This window comes from Hypomesus nipponensis, chromosome 26, assembly GCF_054491055.1.
Source record: "Hypomesus nipponensis isolate SF chromosome 26, ASM5449105v1, whole genome shotgun sequence".
NCBI lineage: Eukaryota > Metazoa > Chordata > Actinopteri > Osmeriformes > Osmeridae > Hypomesus > Hypomesus nipponensis.
Window position 1 is genome coordinate 6,995,001 of NC_140386.1, and position 20,803 is coordinate 7,015,803.

At 51.9% G+C, this 20,803-nt stretch overlaps 3 protein-coding genes across 8 annotated transcripts in view; 1 reads left to right on the top strand and 2 right to left on the bottom strand.

Annotated features, from left to right (window-relative positions):
- Positions 1-10,689, bottom strand: part of unc13a (unc-13 homolog A (C. elegans)) — a 31,256-nt gene extending 20,567 nt beyond the window's left edge. Inside the window, exons 1-11 of the mRNA XM_084692874.1 lie at positions 10,369-10,689; positions 6,702-6,731; positions 6,161-6,260; positions 5,344-5,461; positions 4,986-5,109; positions 4,831-4,901; positions 4,666-4,720; positions 3,946-3,972; positions 3,361-3,559; positions 492-789; positions 4-449 (exon numbers count right to left, since the gene is read on the bottom strand). Coding sequence (XP_084549000.1) covers positions 4-449; positions 492-789; positions 3,361-3,559; positions 3,946-3,972; positions 4,666-4,720; positions 4,831-4,901; positions 4,986-5,109; positions 5,344-5,461; positions 6,161-6,260; positions 6,702-6,731; positions 10,369-10,390 — 1,490 coding nt within the window. The 5' untranslated portion in view covers positions 10,391-10,689. The remainder of the gene's footprint in view (positions 1-3; positions 450-491; positions 790-3,360; positions 3,560-3,945; positions 3,973-4,665; positions 4,721-4,830; positions 4,902-4,985; positions 5,110-5,343; positions 5,462-6,160; positions 6,261-6,701; positions 6,732-10,368) is intronic.
- Positions 10,690-11,140: 451 nt separating this feature from the next.
- Positions 11,141-15,193, bottom strand: hmg20b (high mobility group 20B). Of its 5 annotated transcripts, none has more exons than XM_084692981.1 (9): positions 14,961-15,193; positions 13,931-14,043; positions 13,512-13,733; positions 13,042-13,162; positions 12,905-12,957; positions 12,661-12,727; positions 12,059-12,274; positions 11,823-11,955; positions 11,141-11,672 (listed from the first exon to the last, which is right to left on the bottom strand). In XM_084692981.1, the coding sequence occupies exons 2-9, from the start codon at positions 14,006-14,008 to the stop codon at positions 11,660-11,662; spliced, it is 903 nt and encodes a 300-aa protein (XP_084549107.1). In that variant the 5' UTR covers positions 14,009-14,043; positions 14,961-15,193; the 3' UTR covers positions 11,141-11,659. The 5 variants fall into 5 exon arrangements, with proteins under 5 accessions (XP_084549107.1, XP_084549106.1, XP_084549108.1 ...); XM_084692980.1 differs by lacking the exon at positions 14,961-15,193 and adding an exon at positions 14,450-14,516; XM_084692982.1 differs by lacking the exon at positions 14,961-15,193 and adding an exon at positions 14,450-14,515 and having other exon boundaries at positions 13,512-13,715.
- btbd2a (BTB (POZ) domain containing 2a) lies at positions 14,938-20,794 on the top strand. 2 transcript variants are annotated; one of them, XM_084692977.1, is made up of 9 exons: positions 14,938-15,531; positions 15,887-16,006; positions 16,370-16,526; positions 16,623-16,728; positions 17,026-17,223; positions 18,116-18,308; positions 18,435-18,522; positions 18,778-18,924; positions 19,290-20,794. In XM_084692977.1, exons 1-9 carry the CDS (start codon positions 14,939-14,941, stop codon positions 19,449-19,451), a joined length of 1,764 nt encoding a protein of 587 aa, XP_084549103.1. In that variant the 5' UTR covers position 14,938; the 3' UTR covers positions 19,452-20,794. The 2 variants fall into 2 exon arrangements, with proteins under 2 accessions (XP_084549103.1, XP_084549102.1); XM_084692976.1 differs by having other exon boundaries at positions 16,370-16,728.
- The last annotated feature ends 9 nt before the right edge of the window (positions 20,795-20,803 follow it).

Genomic DNA, 20,803 nt, shown 5'->3' on the forward strand with positions numbered 1-20,803 from the left:
CACCTGTGGAAGGGGGGCTCCTCTGCCTTCTCTGGGGGGGCCGTGGGGGGGCTCTCTACGACCGGAACCTCCTCTTCTACAGGTAGGATTTCATCCAGGGGGGACAGGGCGTCAGGGACAGGCTCCTGGTCCTGGGGGATGGCGAGGGGGGGCTGTTTGGGGGTGAAGATGGGCATGGTGGGGGCTGTGGTCTGGGGGGGCTGCTCCTGGCTGGTTGTGTCCAGGGAGGGGAGCTGGTCCTGGGCTTGGGACTGGGGAGGAACCCGCTGGTGAAGGGACGCTTGTTTCTCAAACGGGGGTCGCACGGAGGCGCCCTCGGACGGAGCAAGAGCCGTAGTGGGGGTCGGGGTGTAGGGGGCCTCCTGGTCTTCGCTCAGGGCACCCTCCAGAGGGTAGAGGTCTTCATCCTCCTCGTACGGCATCCCCTCTTCATCCTCGTAGCGGTACACCTCCTCCCCCACCTCCCCCACCACCCCCACCTCCCCCACCACCCCCACCTCCCCCCCATACACTGCCGTCTCCCCCTCGTATATGGCCCCCTCCTCCCCACCGTCTTTCACGTACCCCCCCTCGTCGCTGTACACCGCCTGGCCCTCATCCTCGGGGTCCCAGCTGGGCGAACCCTTCCCATAACTGACAGACGAGTGGCAGGAGTGGTACGAGTCGTTCTCCTCGTAGAACTCCGACCCCCGTAGGCTGTCCCCGTCGTCCGGACCAAACGCACCGCTCAGCTGGGAGCTGCCCCGACTCAGCTCCCCTGAGGACGCGTAGCGACTGCTGCCTGTGGGGCTACACACACGCACACACGCACAAGAGAGCACACACACACACACATACACAGTGTGCACACACGTAGGCACACACAGGCAGATGACACAGACGTACACACACACACACACACACAGATACAATTTAAAGACATGTTATCTGAGGGTTAGTTTTCTAAAGGGATGATATGAGTCAGAGAGGATTGACCAGTAAGGAACACAGTCAGCCAGTCAGAGCAGCAGGAGAGACTCTTGACCAATCAGGGAGTCCTGTGGCATGTATCAGATTATCAAAGAGAATAAGACCAACACACACACACACACACGATACACACACATAAACGCCCTAACCTCTAGACACAATCATGATGCAAGCATTTACAAATGATGTCCCTTGACACTCTCTATTCCCCTCAGTCCCCCCCTCCACTCTCTCTGCCCATCCCTCTCTCCCTCTTTCCTTTCTCTACCTGTCTCTGCTTGTCTCTCTGCCTTTCTGTCTGTGTCTGCCTATCTCTCTGCATGTCTCTCTGCCTGCCGGCCTGTCTGTCTGTCTGCCTGCCGGCCTGTCTGTCTGTCTGTCTGCCTGCCTGTCTGTCTGTCTGTCTGTCTGTCTGTCTGCTTGCAGCTTGCTTGCTGCCTGCATAATCACCATGTTAGAGACAGGCAGAAAGACAAGAAACTCTTCCCACTGCCACACACACGGGAGAGGGCAATAACAGGCTGTCAGTGCCACGCTGCATCCAGCCCTCCACACCGCACCACACACTCACACACACAAACACGGGAGAGGGCAATAACAAGCTGTCACTGTCACTGTCACGCACGCACAGAGCTCGCCTCACATTAACTCACAGACCGAGGAAGTCACAACAGTGTTACAACACCCACTGGAGAGGTGTGTGTGTGTGTAGGGGGGGGGGGGGGGGGGCAACTGCTGGCGTGACAACGGTTCCAGGAGGCCAGCAAGGGAGGGGGGCCTGAGGGCTGGGGGGTGGGGGGGGTCACAGTATCAACAATATCAACAAAAAACACACACCAGATAGTGAGAGGGAGAGAAGCAGAGAAACGAGTAGAGATAGGAGGACCACCGGATAACATCCATGCAAGCACAGCGAGCGGGCGAGCGAGGAGAACGGGACAAGGCCAGTACTGACGTCACAGCGGCACCAGGACAAGATGGCCGACGAGCGGGAGGAGGAAGAGGAGGTGCACAGACCCACCTATCAGAGAGAGAGAGCCTACTGTCTAAGGAGAACTGGCGGCTGGTGGGACGGCTCGAACCAGAGTCCAGATCACTCTGATCGTTGGTGGCGGAGTCTATGCTATCATACCGTCTGGTGGAGAGGAGGAGGAGGGGGAAGAGGAGGAGGAAGAGGAGGAGGAGGAAGAGGAGGAGGAAGAGAGGATGAAGAGGAGGAGGAAAAGGAAGAGAGGAAGAAGAGGAGGAGGAAGAGAGGATGAAGAGGAGGAGGAAAAGGAAGAGAGGAGGAAGAGGAGGAGGAGGAAGAGGAGGAGGAGGAGGGGGGGGGGAATAGCAGAGAGGAGGAGGAGGAAGAGAAGAGGAAGAGAGGAGGAAGAGGAGAGGAAGAGGGGAGGAGATGTAAGAGAGGCGGGAAGACCAGAGGAGAGGAGGATGAGAAGGAGGTGGAAGGGGAGTAGAAGGAGAGGTATGGAGGGGAGTGGGAGGGAGGGAGGGAGGAGAGGTGTATCAGTAGAATCCACAGTCCAAGGCTTTCAAAGACAGCAGAACCCAATAGAACCTCTAGTCTGATCCAGGTTCTACATGAAGACCCATCATCTCAGAACCACAGCACAGGGAGAGGAACACTCTTAGAGAGAAGGTTCTGGAAGGAACCTGAGGATGCCCAAACGGGTTCTTTAATTGTTCCTGCTCTGGAGAACCCTTTGGAACCTCAAAGGAAAATCTTTCTAGATAAATTTAATAATGGTAGTCTCTACCAGGATAAGGGGGTTCTCCAACAGGTGGAACCAGAGAACAGTTAAAGAACCTTTCTCTTCAGGTACAGAGGAAGCTTTGCTTAGCCATCAACTTGGATGGGCTAGAACAACGCAGTCTGTTTGGGAGGGGTGGGGGGTGAGGAGGGTGGTGGTGGGGGGAGGGGCTGGGGTCTTTATGCAGCTATACCTCTCCCCCTCACCATGATAGACAAGCGTTTGGGTGGTTTTGCACCTTTGGAACCAAAACCTTTGCACACATCCAAAAACACTTCTGTTTTTGTACACTCACACATGCGTGTGCAATCACACACACATGCGCTCGCACACACACAGAGGGCCATACAGGAGCAAGGGGTTCTTCCCGGATTGTATGCTGAGGCCATTCCCTGGAGGGTTTCCATGGGAACCGGAGAGAACAACAACACACACACACACACACTCGCCAGAGACGGCTGTTTGCTCCTTCTGGCTAGAGAGACAAGCACAGGTAAACAGACCAGTGCTGGCGCAATAGTAGACAGTTTACTCAGTCATTTGGTGTCATGGCTGCGTGTGTGTACGTTTCTTTAGAATGTGGTCATATGTATGTGTATGCATGTGTGTGTGCGTGTGTGTGTACATGTGTGTGTACCTCATGGCTCTCTGGTCGTAATCCAGCTCGTTTCCAAAGTCCTCGTCGTATGGGCCGTTGAATTGGGAGCCTCTGATTGGATACTGGTGTGCGGAGGCGTTGGGTTGGGAGGTGGTGTAGAAGGGGGGGGGCATGCTGGCGCTCGTCTCACTACGATAGTCGCTGTCCCTGTCGTCCACCGCACTGTCCGGGTCCTCGTCTGCACAGGGACACACACGATTGGCTGACAGGGAGGGGATCCTGCGCTTCATTGGTCGGTTGAGATGTGACACTTAATTTGTTTTGGCTGGGGATTGTGTGGTCAGTTATTTCATAATACTGCTTGTTAATTGAATTGGCTTGTTAATGGTTGGTTGATTGGTTTAGGTTGGTTACAGGTGCTGATCTATAGACATCTGTGTCCAGCCCTCTGAGACATTACTTTTACAAACATAAAAAAATGTAATGTGATTGGATTCGGTTTAAACTGAAGTGGTTTTGATGGAGATTAGGCAGAGCTCTCAGACCAGACCAGTCTAGACCAGACCAGGTTAGTCATGACCAGACCAGACCCAAGCAGGAAAAGATGGTGAGGATGATACTCACTCTGGTCTCCCCACAAGCTCCAGTTACCTGCAAGGACACATAGGAAGACATAAGGTCTGGGGGGAGGGGATGCAGGGAGGGAGGGAGGGAGGGAGGGAGGGAGGGAGGGAGGGAGGGAGGGAGGGAGGGAGGGAGGGAGGGAGGGAGGGAGGGAGGGAGGGAGGGAGGGAGGGAGGGAGGGAGGGAGGGAGGGAGGGAGGGAGGGAGGGAGGGAGGGAGGGAGGGAGGGAGGGAGGGAGGGAGGGAGGGAGGGAGGGAGGGAGGGAGGGGATGCAGGAAGGGAGGGATAAAAACAAAGTAGGAGCAGAGAGGAGCAGAAGGATGGCTGACCTAGTGGCCTGCTTGTGTGTGTGTGTGTGTCTGTGTATGTATAGCTCTGTCTGCTACAACTCTCACTCACAAAGCTACCAGACGCCCCATAAATCACCAAAGAACACACACACACAGTCTGGCAGCACACACCCATCCATCACCCTCTCTCAGTCCTGCCTGTCAGCTAGGACCATTTGTCAGCATTTTCCGTCTCTCCCTTTCTCATTTCCTACCTAGGTGGACAAGGGGGAGGAAGGGAGGAGAGGAGAGGGAGGAGGAGGGGAGGATATGAGACTGGAGGAAGAAGGGTAAGAGAAGAGGGAGGAGGAAGAGGGAGGAGGAGAAGAAGGGAGGAGTAGATGCACGTATTGATGAGAACTAGATGCATGTATTAATGGGAACACTTACAGCATTGTGTGGCGGGTATTGGCAGTGGTCTCTCCTGCTGCTCCTGGTAACCATACTGGCACAACAACAACAACAATATTACTACACTTGGTTTCCCAACATTGACTGATACAAGGAGAGGAGAGAGGAGAGGGGAAGAGGGGAGAGGATGGATGGATGCCTTACATCCTGGTCTCTCATGGCGTTGAGCTGCTCCAGTTTCTTGGCCCAGTACCTAGCCTCTTCCTCCGGGATGTCTGGGAAATGTGGAGAGGGTCAGACAGGTCACACACACTCTAAACATACACACTTTCTCTCCACACACACACACACACACACACCTAGCGGCAGCTCGAAGCGCGTGTCCAGCAGCACTCGGTGGAAAGTGGGGTCTTTGGTGCCACAGATCTCATTTTCCGCCATGATGACCTGAGAGTCCAGGGTCAGCCACTGACCTGGCCCCTCCTGGGATGGGGAAGATGGGGGGGGGGGGGACACCATAAATTGTCTTCATTTAGCAGACGCCCTCATCCAGATACGAGGCCACTTACAAATAGTGTTAGTAGGCCAGGCCAGACCAGGCCTGTCTACACCAGACCAGACTACACTAGATGAGTAGTCTAGGCCAGCCCAGCCTACACAAGTCTAGACCAGACCAGCCTAGTCCAGACCAGACCAGAGCAGTAGAGTGACGAGTACCTCGTTGGACTGTCTGATGCTGTGCAGAGGGACCCAGAGGGTGCCCACCATGGTGTCCCATATCAGCCCCTTGTTCCACACCTCCACTGTCAGCCCCAGGTCCAGCCTGCTGATCTCACTGGTGGTGGGAGGGAGGGGGGGGGGGAGAGATCAAACAGAAAGATAGAGGTCACCATCTGACCACACAAGCTGGTCTGGAGCTAGCCTGCACAAGAACAACAACATGAATCATTCTGATTGGACTGGATGATGGGAGTGGGAATATAATAATATAATATACCTGGGAATATAAAACTAATAATAGCATCAGCATCATCTCTGATAGGAAAACAGATCCTCCCTCCCTCCCTCCCTCCCGCGGAGAGTTGAGGGAATAATTTAGCAGCCAGCTGATGCTGCTGTCCAGGAGGAGAGAAGAGAGAGACAGGGAGAGAGGGAGAGAGACAGGGAGAGAGACAGGGAGAGAGAGAGACAGGGAGAGAGACAGGGAGAGAGACAGGGAGAGAGAGGGATGAAAAGAAAGGAAGAGAGAGGGAGAGACAAGAGCAGAGTGTAGAGCTATCCCCTTTCGAAGGAGGTTTAGCAGATTTAGACTTAAACTGATAACATCTCATTTCAACTTTGTGCTGAAATCATATCCTGCTGACATCACTTCCGTCTTACATCCTGACTCAGACCGGAGGCGGAGGCGGAGGAGGGGAGGGGACGGGAGGGGAGAAAGAGAAAAGAGGAGGAACAGAGTGAAAGAGCGGAAAGGAATGGAGGAGACGAGTGCAAGAGGAGAGGTGATAAAGAGAGAAGAGAGGAATGGACTCACAACATGAAGTCTTGCTCCCAGCATGGTTGGCTGCCTCTGACAGCGATTGTTGTGCTTTTCACATTCTGCACCTTCAGCGTTACGTAGGTGTTAAACTTCTCTGTGGAAGCAGGAGAAAAACACCAAGGTTCACATCTGAAGTCTCAAAGAGCAACTTAATACCCAAACATGTCATTGATAAAAAATCCCTGTGTTCAATATATAGATATGTAATATCAACAATCGTTGAACATAAGAACCTCTCAGTTCAGATAAATCACCATCATTCATACCCATGCACAGCTAAACTCATCAATCCTGGATTTGAACTGACACATTTATTAAAACGTTTCTTTAAAGTGTAGAGTATCACAGCTAATGAGTATCATGTATCACTTCAAGTGTTTGAGGAAGTCCCAAAAATCATATATCTGTGAAAAATCCCCAACTCACAACCTTTCACCAGAAAGTATTTTTGGGAAATTGGAAAGGGCAGGCAGAAGTTACAATTGGGGCATGTAGTTATTCTCTAAAGTGAGACAGTCAGAAAGAGAAAACTCACCTTGAGGTCCATCCAGCTTAGCTTTCTTCACTACAACAGACAAGAGAGAGAGAGAGAGAGAGAGAGAGAGAGAGAGAGAGAGAGAGAGAGAGAGAAGTGGTTAGGATACATGTTATAAAACACCCAATATCCATAATTGCATAGTTTAACACTCCTAACCGGTGGTGTCTGGAGTGTGTGAGTGTGTTTGACTGGATTGTATGTGTGTCTGTACCATGTGTGTGGGACTGAGTCGTTTGTGTGTGTGTGTGTGTGTCTGGATCATGTGTGCGTGTTTGAATGCCAGGATCTCAATATCAAGGATAGCATTCACACACAGATGTCAGGTTCTGAGTCACTCTGCAGTAGGATGTCTCTCTTCTGTGTGTGTCTGTGTGTCCCCGTGTATGTGTGCCTGTCTGTGTGTGTGTGTATGGATGGATGAAAGGGTGACTGGTGATTTTGTCTAGCACCATAGCAGCAGGTTTGACAAAGTGATGGTCCTCTCCTTTCATCTCCTCTTCTGATCCAATCTCCTCCCCTCCCCTCCTCCCCCCTCCTTTCCTCTCCCATCTCCTCCCCTCCCCCATCACCCATCTCCTCCCCTCCCATCTCCTCCCCTCCCCTATCTCCCATCTCCTCCCCTCCCCCATCACCCATCTCCTCCCCTCCCCTATCTCCCATCTCCCATCTCCTCCCCTCCCCCATCACCCATCTCCTCCCCTCCCCTGTCCTCTCGTCTCCTCCGGGAACTGAGTGACTTTTTAACATCTCTGACGTCAACGGGCTCATTTATAATGCACTAACCCCTCACCAGCCTCACACACACACACACACACACGGACATAACACACACACACACACACAGGCACCCACAGGCACACACGCGGGCACGCACACACCATAGTCTCTGGAAGACATTCATATTCACAGGCCTGGCCTCTTTTATCTTACAGGTGCAGCTGAGACCAAAGAGAGTAACAGACGGGGGGGGGGGGGGGGGGGGGGCAGGGCGTTCTTGGAGGACCAGGGAATGGGGTCTACAGCTCTGGTGACCCACAGACCAGCTCTCCATCCAGGGGAGACTAGCTAGAGTCTGCAGCCCTCTGCCTGGAGCTGTGGAGACCCACAGAACAGGAGGGCTTTAGCGTTAGCAGGCTAGCAATATACTGTACCTCCACGCCATCTCAACCACATTTTACCTGTGTTGTGGTGAATGCTATTGGAATCGTTACAGTCTTACTGCATTTTTGTGATATCTCACCCATCACAGACAGGAGAGGAGGGGGGAGGAGACAAGGGGAGGAGGCTATAAATAGTCACAAGCCCTGAGGAACGTGTTTACGTCAATCTGCGAACCAAATCAAACCAGTCGTCAGGAGCCTGGAGAGGAAGCTGCTCCCTTACAGGTCACCTGTCATTTCCTGTTTTGATGGAGAGGAGAGGACAGGAGAGGCGAAGAGAAAAGAGGATAGGAATGAGAGGAGGAGGAAAAAGAGAGGGATGAGAGGAGGGCAGAGGAAATGGCAGGCAAGGCAAGGGAGGAGAGGAGGGATGACAGGAATTAAGGGGAGAGGAGGAGACAGCGTACAGTGGCATCCCAGCTGTGTCTGCTCTGCCCCCTCCTATATCTGTCTATTTGTCAATTCCCCCTCTTACTCTGCTCTCTCTCTCTCTCTGCCTTCTTGTCTTCCCAACCTGCCAGCCCTTTCTTCCTGTCGCTCTCCAACACTTCCCCTCTCCCTCCCTCGCTCCTATCTGTCTGTCTGTAAGCCTGCTTCACAGCTTGGCATCCCTCCCCCTGTCACACTCCCTCCCTCCCACACTCTCTTCCTGCCATGTGGCGAGTGTGCACGAGTGCTCTCTCGCCCTCTCTCTCTTTCTTTCTTGCTCTCCCTCCCTCTCTTGGTGTGCAGCGGAGCGCGGGTTGAGCTGCTCAGCATCCCCAACACTATAAATATCCTCGTCAGCGTGACAGTGTAGAGGGGGGTTCTCACTGCTCCCAGGCACAGCACTGAACACGCTCGGCTGCACAGGCAGGGAGGGGGGGGGGCGCGGAGTTCTGAAGTTCTAGAGTTCTAGAAGGAAGGAAACATAGGAGGGAGTTCTAGAATTCAACTACAAGCGCTGTTAGTTGACGGTGTGTCTCTGGAGTTTTCCTGTCTTCGACGCCAGCCTCTGTTCTCCAGGGACACGAGGGGATATCACTGTTGATTAGAACCCAATCGTGATGAAACTACACAATGGAGGTCAATGTTGCGTAATACCGCCACTTCCAATTACATCCAGCCTTAACGGAGTAATCATGTGTTAACTTGTTAGTGAGAGAGCAGATGGAAGAGCAGAGTCATGGCACCGGGTGAGGCCCGGGTCTGGATGAGGCCCCTTCCCCCGGCCTCATCCACTTCCCCTCTCCCCAACTGTCATTCTCTCCCACCGCCACTCTCCCCCACACTCCTCCTCTCTCTGCGTCTCTTCCTCCCTCTCTCTCTGTCTGTCTCCCCGCCTCTCTCCCCACCCCACTCCACTCCATCTAAACAGCTGACTGGTTGCCTGACTGTTTCTCGCAGGGTCTCCATTTGTCCAGGAAGTGTTTGATCTGAGCATGTGGCCGTCGGAGGCCGGCTGGGCCCGGCGCGGGAGGCAGGAACCGCACAATGAACGGGAATAATGAGGCGCTGAAACAATGAGAGGCCTGAATAATGCATGGCGAGATAAGGAGATAACGAGAGAGAACGCAGCGGCCATACACAGAACTACAGGACTGTGGAACTGTGACAAGTATAGCGATAGGATTTGTTGGGTGTTTGGAGTAGCTTTTGATGGGTGTTGTAGTTTTTTTTGCAGTAGGATTTTGTCGAGTATTTCATGTCTTTGCTTCAGGTTTGTTTTGTACTGAGGAGGAAGAGGAAGTTAAAAACGCCAGCGGCCCGGTGACTGGGGCGTTGCTATGCCAACAGAGCTCCGGTTGGTCGAGGGACCACTGGAGGGACCTGTCTCAATCCTGACAGCTGGCCAGTCCACTGCTGAACACACAGACAAACACATGCACTGCCAGTTTATAGCAGGTTCTCTCCTCACATGTCACAGCCTATGGTGACCCACAAAGAGGCCAAATACCCCCTCCTCCAACACACATAAATACACATACACTATATTTGTGTGAGTGCGTGTGTGCGCATGTGCGTGTATCAAATACACAACATGGGAGCGGAGACACTAAATGTTGTGTAGCGCGCAACAGAACTGTCCATACAACCACTCGGCAAACCATTGAGACCTAATCAATAGCTGCTCCACGCGTGGTTGTCACGCATTTACCATCTTGAAACGTAACAAACAGAGTTTGGCATTCAGAAACCCTCTGAGAAGCGAGAATTCGATATCATTATATAAATAAACCGCTCAATACGGCCATTTAACTAAAGCTCTGGGAGTTAAGCAGAATACCAATGTATGCGTTTAGACAAGCGCTCGCCGCTTCTGAAGACTGTCACGCCTGCCTTTATACCATTATGAAATCATAAGATTGTAGAAGCAACTAGAAGTTTAAAGGGTGGATACTGGGAGACTTCAGGCAGGGAAGCAAGCAACTGGTAACGGTGGGGTTATCAGTCAGTGTTTATCTGCAAGTCGCGCCTAGATGTCAGCCGCTCTCAGTTAGTGGTCCACGATCCCCGTCACTTACCTCCGACACACAGCAATGACATCTCTCAAACGCGGCTTTGGTGAACGTTTCCCTGCTGGCTTCCAACCGGGCTGGCTTTTTCTTACTTGGGGAGCGGTCCTCGGTGTCCGCCGCCCGTGTGTAGATGGATGAATGAATGGAGGAGAAATCTCCGCCGCGGCTCTTACCACATGTCACCGTTAATATTAACCGTAAAAAAACGGTAAAAAACGTAAACATGGAATTTTAGAGTTGGAATGTTTAGTTCCTCCACACTTCCTCCGTTTTACGCCGTGTGTGGCTTGCGGTGTGTCGGTATTCCCCGGGTCTTTTCAGCTCTCCGCTTCCCGACGCTCAGCCATGTTTTTCCAGCATCACATCTGTGTGGACTGATACCGAAAGTGACGTCAGAACCGTGGTGAGGGGATTGGAATCACGACGCTCATGAACACCTGATTGAGAAGCCTCGCTCTCCACGAGGGCCATGACCTGTCGGTGCCCTGTCATAATCAGCACTGTACATAACTATGAAGCTTAATTGCGGCCAGCAACTACGGCCACGACAGTACACTAATGGAACAGGGTGAAGTGGATCAATTAACTTCAAAACTTTGACATAAGCTTTTCTGGAACGTTTCGATTTATTCTAACTTGCACTGCTTGTTATTATTTTTAACTATTTAATTTTAATAGTTTAGGGCGTGTATGGTAGGCTGTTATAGGGATTAGCAAACAACGTGGACAACCACCGTCCTCTCGTGGACGACTGTGATACGACAGTTATGTAGATCTATTTGGGACGTTTTTCAGCTTTATTTATTGATAGGACAATTGGAGGGGAAGGAAAGCAGTGAGAATAGGGGGACAAGGACAGGGACGGAAACCAACCGTATTTGACATAGCAGACTTCGAACTTTCTGGCAACAACGACATCAGACAAATCACCATTCACTTTTAATGAACGCAAACATTACAAAAACATCTCCATCAAATGCATATTCCTGTTTTGAAAATGAACACGAACATATCAGAAACAACCCCCAACACACACTGCTCCAAGGAAAGGATCTCTCACACAAACCCAGAGGGGCTGTGGTCAGTTACTGTAAAGATGATTGGTCAGTGTAGCACTCAAGCTACCGCTCACCACCAATCAGAAACTCCTCCACGGACAGCCAGGGTTCTGTCACACAGAGCAGTTCTCCGACAGACTGGAGTAGAACCGGGAAAAACAGTGTCTGGTTCTCTCTGGGTTATCCTGAGGGTCATCGTCAGGGTCGTCAACTTTGACCTCTCCTTCAGGGCAACCTTCTCACAGCTTCTCACTGGGAACGAGAAGACACAAGAAGTGTCAGCGACAGGAACCGTAAGGTTAGAGACAGGAAGTGAAGCGTTCGAGACAGGAAGTGTTAAGACACCGAAAGGATGGATGGACATGTACGGAAGGATGGATAGATGTACAGAAGGATGCGTACTTTTCCAGATGGCCCAGCACGTCCCTCAGCTGGGTGAGTAGGGCGCGGTGCTCGTGAGGGCTGCTCTCTAGCGCCCCACTGAGGCGACTCAGATAGGAGTCCAGATTCCCCAGCGAGGGTGTCTCTCCTGTACCTGGGGGAGGGGACGCAGACAGCTTAACGAGCTTCACAAGGTAAACCATACCTAGATAGATAGACCTGGCTGTGTGGGTGTGGGTGTGTGTGGGTGTGTGTACCTGGCAGGGCTATGGAGCTGAGGCTGCTGACCAGCGTGTGTTTGATGACCAGCAGGTGGCGCTGCAGCGCCTGCGTCCTGAGCTCGTCCTGCCCTAGCTCCGCCTCCAGGCGCTCCTTGGCGGCAAACATGTCGGAGATGTGCTTCTGCAGGACGCCGTTTTGTTCCTCAAACTCCACGTTGGCCTTCCTCAGACGTCGTAGCTCCGCCTCCCGGGCTGAGGGGGAGGAGAAGGGAGACAGTGGAGGAGAGAGAGAAGAAGGGAGAGACAGACAGGAAAGGAGGGAGAGATTAACAACTGACAGTGGCCCTTACAAAATCCCAATCCCTATTACACACACACACACACACACACACACACACACACACACACACACACACACACACACACACACACACACACACACACACACACACACACACACACACACACACACACACACACACACACACACACACACACACACACACACACACACACACACCCTTCCTCTTACTCTCACGCTCTCTTTATCGTCTCTGTCTCTCTTATGCCCCCTCCCTCCTGCTGTCTCACGCACACGCACACACACACGTGTAGTCAGTAGTGGTCTCTGATCTCACCTTTGTTCTGGTCCAGGAACTCCTCAGTGAACATGGGTACATCAAACCTGGGAGATATCTCCAAGCCCTGAAGGAGACCACACACACACACGCGCCCCAGTAAATCAACCTAACGCCTCAAAGAAGAACAAGACGGAAACACTCCTAAAAACTCTTCCCTGAGAAACATGGAAGAAACCTGGATGACAAGACTAAAGCAATACAAACCACCCAGAGGTAACAACAACAGGAAGCAGACGGGTACCTTGTTGGACACTCCAGAGCTGTTGGCGTTGATGATGACTGAGGGGAACTCCTCTGGAAACCACCAATGAAATCACATCAGACTATATACAGAATATATGGATGCCTGTGTGTGTGTGTGTGTGCTGCAGGCCTCACCTCTCTTGACCTTCTTGTCTTGGATCTTGGCGGTGGTGATCTGGTAGGCCTCGCTCTGCTGGTACTCCTTCAGCTCTCTGGCGTACTGCACCTTCTCACGCTCCGCCTCGTCCAGGTAGCGCTGACACACACACACACACACACACACACACACACACACACACACACACACACACACACACACACACACACACACACACACACACACACACACACGCACACACACACGCACACACGCACACACACACACACACACGCTGGTTTTAACTCATTACGGTTTCAAATGGTTCATGTGTGTTCTGTATGGCTCCTGTGTGTTCTAGCTGGTTCCTGTGTGTTCAAACTGGTTCCTGTGTGTTCTAGCTGGTTCATGTGTGTTCTAGCTGGTTCCTGTGTGTTCTAGCTGGTTCCTGTGTGTTCAAACTGGTTCATGTGTGTTTAAACTGGTTCATGTGTGTTCTAGCAGGTACCTGTTTGTCGGTGGGGTTGAGGCGGCTCCACTCGGCGCCCAGCCTCTTGGTGATCTCTGGGAAGGGCAGGTCTGGGTGCTGGGCCCGGATCTGCTCGCGCCGTGCGTTCAGGAACCGGACGTACCCCGTGACTGGGGCCTTCGGTCCGTTGGGGAGAACCTTCTTCCTCTTTTTCCCCTTGGGCCAGCCCCTCTTCTTGGCCGGCTGCACGGAGACGAAACACTGTCAGATGTTCCGTTAACGTTTTTGCTCTAACTTTTCTATCCGACGTTCTGAGAGATTTGTTGTTACATGTTCTATCAGGGGTTCTGTTATCGGTTAGCGTTCTATCAAGGTTTAGTTCGATGTTCCGATTCTGTGCGTACGTGTGTAAATGTGTGCGTGCAGCGTGCATGCGAGTGTGCGTTCCCGGGTCTTGCCTCTTCGTGCGGGGTGTCAGATGAGTGAGGGCCTCGAGGGTGGGAACCCTCGCCCTGCTCTTGCTTCACTCCTCCCATTATTGTGATATTATGATCCCGGCTCTGTCGACCTCCTGAAACACAACAACAGCTTATCAAACCAACAGTTAATTGACAGTCAAGTGTGCAACTCAATGTAATTACAAACTTTATTGGGTCTTGAATACATGACCTCGCTGGACAATCCAAACGTACCCTTAATTGGACAGCGGACCATCTGACTTATCCTTATGTGTCGTATCTGTCTATCTAGCTGTTTAGCTAGAAGAGCTAGTTATGTAGATTCATAGTGTGTTAGCTAGCTACATAGGCGGACAATGGAGTAAACGTTGAATATTCCCGCGAGCTGTCTCTGCAAACACTAAAACGGACACTAATATATGCATTTACTTTTTGCATCGATAGCAATTTCGGTCATTATTATGAAAGATATAGCCTAACCTATTCGTAAAAGATTACATTTTATTAACAGCTACTCACCCTCGCGAAGCTCAACCAAGCTTCAGGAAGCTGTACTTACTAATTGCTGATTGGTTGATGCAATGCCTACGTATATAACTAGTAGCCTACTAACCATCCCCTCCCCCTCCCTTAAGATCTGCACGTAGCCTAACTTCAACCAAGGAGGGTTACAATGTAGCAACTGTAAAATGTTGTTTTACATGGTATCACTTCGCTACCCAAACCGTATGTGTGTAATATTTTATGAACTCTGATGGCATGTCATATAGGCTATGGACTATCGGATCAGATAGACCGCATTTCAAGCCCAGGCAGAGACCGCGCTTGTTCAAGTAAAATGGCATAATAATTAAACCCTGTATATTAGACGCAATCACTATTATCACACGAAACAAATACCATTTGAGGCCAGTTAGCAGCGTGTTAATTTCCCCCATCTAACATTAAACCCCTTCATCCGTGTGCCGCTACAGTGAGGCTCGGCTCATTCCGCCTGTATAGCCGGGTATGCACTGCTGTGGTTGTTTACCCCATCAGCAGACCCTGCAGTACTCTCCATCCAAGATGGCGGCTGGTGAAAACAACAGCAGGGCACCATGTCTCAATTTCTCCAGCCCCGGACCACTGGGCAACGCTCAGCCAAGCAACAACGCCCATTCCACGCCCGCAACTAACGAGGGCTCGGCGGGTCCCTCCGAAGGAGCGCCGCGGACGGTGAGACACTCAAACCCTCAACCGGGCCCAGGTCGCGGCGGTAGCACCGAGGTGAGAGTAGAGAGCTCTCCGAACAGACAGCACACTACCCTACAGACAGCGGGACAAGGTGCGCGACCAGCCACATCCGCAGGGCGAGCGTCTGCGACAGCGACGAACATGACAGCTTCTGCCGCAGCCCCTGCGGAGTCTGCCGTCTCCTCCACGCTTCCAAACAGCCCCTCGTCCGCCGCAGTGCTGGTGTACCGGGAACCGGTGTACAACTGGCAAGCCACCAAAAACACCGTAAAAGAACGGTTTGCGTTTCTGTTCAACAACGAGGTTCTCAGTGACGTGCATTTTCTGGTAGGAAAGGGAATGGGAGTACAGCGGATACCAGCGCACAGGTAAGGATTCCTGATATAGCCTAACCTACTGTGACTATTAACGGGCGGATTGGGCATATTGTTGAGTAAAGAAACGTACGTTGTTAGATCTACCTGATAGTCTAGGTCATCTTATTTCAAAGTAGGTTAACATTCGCTGGGTGTAAAAAACATTGCACAGTTATCACAACGACTTATACACGTTTATTTCATACAGTTGTCTCTACAGTCCCCAGTCTACGGTCAACATTTTATGTTTCAAGTCTGATCGATAGTGCGCATGAGCATCACTGTGATTGTCTATAAAAAAGATTATTCCGCCGGGGTGACTGTACCGTCAAACGGAACTCCACCGCTCGCTCTGTTTTTGTTTCAGATTTGCTCTTGCCGTCGGTAGCGCAGTGTTTGATGCCATGTTCAATGGCGGCATGGCCACCACATCGACCGAGATAGAACTGCCTGACGTGGAGCCCGCTGCCTTCCTCGCCTTGCTCAAGTAAGCCAGTCTACCTTGGGAGGAATTCAGCCTGACAGAGGACGTTTAATCGCATGCCGTCCTCGTCTATCCTCTGGGGCTTTTACCGGGCCGGGGCCGTAGAAGGGTTGACCGAAGGGAGAGGGATTGTTGTGAATTATAATGGCGTCATGGTTCATAGTCTCCTTGTGGATGACGATGCCTGCAGCGGAGTGTGTGTGTGTGTGTGTGTGTGTGTGTATGGTACATCTGCATATGCTCATACTCACTACTGATTTGTCTCTCTCTGTGTGTTTTTGTGTGTGTGCATTCACCTAAATGAAGGACGGATGTGTTTACTGAGATACTAACATGGTTCTGATTGTGGTCATGGTTCTGTCCCAGGTTCCTGTACTCAGACGAGGTCCAGATCGGCCCGGAGACTGTGATGACAACGCTGTACACAGCTAAGAAGTACGCAGTACCGGCGCTGGAGGCCCACTGTGTCGACTTCCTGAAGAAAAACCTAAGAGCAGACAACGCCTTTATGCTGCTCACACAAGTAGGCACACACACACACTCACACACCACACAGACACACGCGCGCACACACACAGAACGCCTGACGTTGCGTGATGTTGTTGTCGCTGTGTTGCAGGCCAGGCTGTTTGATGAACCCCAGCTGGCCAGCCTCTGTCTGGAGAACATTGACAAGAACACTGTGGACGCCCTGTCTGCAGAGGGCTTCACCGACATAGACCTGGGTACGTCTGTCTGTCTGTCTGTCTCTCTGTCTGTGTCTGTCTCTCTGTGTCTGTCCAGCCTGCCTGCCTGTCTGTCTGTCTGTCTGTCTGTCTCTCTCTCTCTCTCTCTCTCTCTCTCTCTCTCTCTCTCTGTCTGTCTGTCTCTCTGTCTGCCTGTCCTGCCTGTCTGTCTGTTTGTCTGTCTGTCTGTCTGCCTGTCCAGCCTGTCTGTCTGATCAATCATCAATTCTTCCTCTCTACATATCCTGTTTCCGACCGATCCACTCTGACATCACTTCCTCCCCCCGTCCCCTGCAGACACCCTGGTGGCCGTGCTGGAGAGGGACACCCTTGGGGTGCGGGAGGTGCGTCTGTTTGGGGCGGCGGTGCGCTGGGCGGACGCCGAGGCCCAGAGGCAGCAGTTCCAGCCCACGCCCGAGAACAAGCGCAAGGTCCTGGGCAAGGCCCTGGCGCTCATCCGCTTCCCCCTCATGACCATCGAGGAGTTTGCCGCAGGTGCGACCAGACGCCACTTGAGAGGGCCTCGTTATCTATGTGTTTAACACTAATGTGTGTTAAGACGAGTATATAAGTGTAAAATAATGATATATGTTATGATAATAATACTAGTAAGGGTCAAGGTTTGTGTTGTTGTATGATGAGATACACATTAGTTAATAGGCAATAAGGCTTAACCTTATTAGATCTTTACTTACATTAACACGTGCTAATGAGACTTAACTTATGAAGGCTATTCATAATTAGTAAGGCTTACTACTATTAACTAACCCCTATTACCTGCCCCTGGAACTACAGTGTTATTGTTGAATGGCTTTGGGGGCGCCATGGTAGCTCACCAGATTAGCGCACGCACCATGTAGGCTTAGGCCTTACCACAGTGACCTGTGTTTCGAATCCAGCCTGGGCCATTTGCAACATGTCTTTTTTCTCTCGCTCTCTCTCGCTCTTTTGCTCGCTCGCTCACTCTCTCTCTGTCTCTCTCTTTCTCTCTCTGTCTCTATGTCTGTCTCTCTTTCTCTCTCTGTCTCTGTTTCTCTCTGTCTCTCTCTTTCTCTCTCTTTCTCTCTGTCTGTCTCTCTCTTTCGCTGTCTCTCTCTGTCTCTCTCTTTCTCTCTCTGTCTCTCTGTCTGTCTCTCTCTTTCTCTCTCTGTCTCTCTCTTTCTCTCTCTGTCTTTGTCTCTCTCTTTCTCTCTCTGTCTGTATTTCTCTCTGTCTCTTTCTCTCTCTGTCTGTCTCTCTCTTTCTCTGTCTGTCTCTGTCTCTCTCTTTCTCTCTCTGTCTGTATCTCTTTCTCTCTGTCTCTTTCTCTCTCTCTCTGTCTCTTTCTCTCTCTGTCTGTCTCTTTCTCTCTCTGTCTCTCATGCTTCACCGCGGTGTCCCGCCGCAGGGCCGGCCCAGACGGGGATCCTGACAGACCGGGAGGTGGTCAGCCTGTTCCTGCACTTCACGGTGAACCCCAAGCCCCAGGTGGAGTTCATCGACCGGCCTCGCTGCTGCCTGCGGGGCAAGGAGTGCAGCATCACGCGCTTCGCCCAGGTGGAGAGTCGCTGGGGGTACAGCGGGACAAGCGACCGCATCCGGTGAGACACTCACACACACTCATGTACACACACACACACACACACACCTACTCAAACACACACACCTGGTGAGACATGCAGGTCCATGTTGTTTACCGCAGGAGGCTCGTGTGTTTGTCTTCCCAGGTTCTCGGTCAACCGCAGGATATTTGTGGTGGGTTTCGGCCTTTACGGGTCGATACATGGACCCACAGACTACCAGGTCAACATCCAGGTCAGCCCCAGCACACTTCACATCTCACAGACACTGCATTCACTCAGTAGAAGCTTTTCAGCAAAAGCGAGGTACAAAATATCTCTCAGGGAAAGTACGGCGGAACAACAAGGATCAGAAGTGCGTAGTTCTAAGTGTTTCGGTGGTGAGTCAGTGTGGGGCTGGGTTTACCGGGCAGAGTGAAACGTAACCGCGTCTCAGCCACACACACTCACTCCCACACTTCCTGTCCTCCCCTGACCCCTGACGGCGCAGGTCATCCACACAGACAGCAACACGGTGCTGGGCCAGAACGACACAGGCTTCAGCTGTGACGGCTCGTCCAACACCTTCAGGGTGATGTTCAAGGAGCCTGTGGAGATCCTGCCTAGCGTCAACTACATTGCCTGCGCCACGCTCAAGGTAGGCCGCTCCCCTCAGCCTCTAACTGTAGCCTCTGCCCTAGCCTTCACCTCAGCTTCTAACCCTAGCGTCTATCCTAGCCTGTACCTCAGCCTCTACCACAGCCTCTGCCCTAGCCTTCACCTCAGCCTCTAACCCAAGCCACTACCTCAGCCCCTATTCTAGGCTCTACCTCAGCTTCTAACCCTAGCCTCCAACTATAGCCTGTACCTCAGCCTCAAACTGTAGCCTCTAACCCGAGCCTCTGTCCCACCCTCCACACATGAGCTGATTCCTTTTAACCGATTGAATGAACTGATCAACGAGGCGAAATCTCAGTTTCATGATTTAATCTGATGCATCGACGTGCCGTCTCCCCCGGCCAGGGCCCAGACTCACACTACGGGACCAAGGGCATGAGGAAGGTGACCCACGAGGCCCCCGCCACCGGCACCAAGACCTGCTTCACGTTCTGCTACGCAGCGGGGAACAACAACGGCACCTCCGTGGAGGACGGCCAGATCCCGGAGGTCATCTTCTACACCTAGGCCGCGACCTCCGACCTCTCGCCCCCCACCTCAGACAGCCAATCGCTGAGGAGGGGGGGGGCTGGAAACGTTCTCTCTCTCTCTCCGCCCCGCCTTGAGGGGATCTCTGACGAGTCATAGTGGGATGGGTGGCCCCTTCACACCCGTCCTGTCGCATTAGATCAGAGATTACCCAGAAGGCCGTGCGGCGAGGCAGCATGTTGAGGGGGTTTGGAGAAAAGGTCTAAGCTGAGTCAGGCCATGTAAGAAAACGACATCAGACATCTGTATCACCTTCATCCTCCAGGCAGCCATGACACCTAACTACATTAGCATTCTGCTGTCTGAACCTGGCTCCTCACTGCACCCCTGGAGAGAGCCTTGTTCTAGCTGCGAGGCGTGCTCTCGTTCTTGGTCGCCTGGTTTTATGTTTTCTGGTTCTAGGAGGCCTGGGTTGTTGGGTCTCTTGGTTCTTTGTGGCCTGGTGTTTGGACCTCTTCTTTCTGGGTGGCCTGGTTCTAGGATCTGCTGGTTCTAGGGCCTCCTGGTTCTAGGTGGTGCTGGTTCCTGCAGGTCCTAGGGACTTGTTCTTCCCCAGACTGGTGGAGAAGGCCTATCCATTCATATGTAAATAAATGAGTTGCAAAAGCAATGCAAGCTGAGCTGTAAGAGACGGTCTCTCACCCTCATAGAGACAACGTATTTGATTTGCACTGATGCACTTTGGCGGGTCGAGGGCAATCGCTCAAAACGAGTTAAAAAAAGTTTCTGATATTAAATTTGCTATTCCTGTGTTTAATAAATAATGAAAGGAACTTGTTCTCATCGAAATTAAATTCTACGAATTGAATGTATCAATATGGTGACAATGTCGGTGCTGATGGATTAGCAAGAAAAGAGAGCCTTACTGCAGGAACTCACTTTATAAAGACTTTCCTTATCGAGGGACACGGGTCAGTATGATCAGAAAGCCATGTTTGAACTTTGACCTCACTCAGATCGACCGCATGGTCCTCCATGTTTGAGCCTTGACCACGACCACATGGTCCACCTCGTTTAAACTTTGACCTCACACAGACCGACATGGTGAGTGGCTCGCGTGGGTTTATCCAACGGCACCACTACAACCTGACCACAGCGGTCAAGTCTGGTCGACCAGGGTGGGGGCTCATCCACTTATTTGCATGTTTGCCAAACAACCTGTCCTTTGGGGGGTCGAGTTATATGGATCTGTTTGTCTAAGCTGGTGGTATTTCTTTCAAAAGGTACAACACAACTGTTAAACTGACGTATCATGCCAGGAGTCTGTCTATAGCTATCCCACTCTGGCTAATCTGTCCATTGTAAATAAATGGTTCAATGATGTTAGCGTG

Coding starts and splice junctions, on each gene's coding strand:
- hmg20b (XM_084692978.1), bottom strand. CDS start 14,186: ATGGTCCGCTGTCCAATTAAGG. Junction 14,044..14,164: donor GGTCCGCTGTCCAATTAAGG/GTACGTTTGGAT, acceptor GTTGTGTTTCAG/GAGGTCGACAGAGCCGGGAT. Junction 12,728..12,904: donor GCTCTGGAGTGTCCAACAAG/GTACCCGTCTGC, acceptor GGTCTCCTTCAG/GGCTTGGAGATATCTCCCAG.
- btbd2a (XM_084692976.1), top strand. CDS start 14,939: ATGCACTGCTGTGGTTGTTTACCCCATCAGCAGACCCTGCAGTACTCT. Junction 16,729..17,025: donor CTTCACCGACATAGACCTGG/GTACGTCTGTCT, acceptor CGTCCCCTGCAG/ACACCCTGGTGGCCGTGCTG. Junction 17,224..18,115: donor CATCGAGGAGTTTGCCGCAG/GTGCGACCAGAC, acceptor GTCCCGCCGCAG/GGCCGGCCCAGACGGGGATC.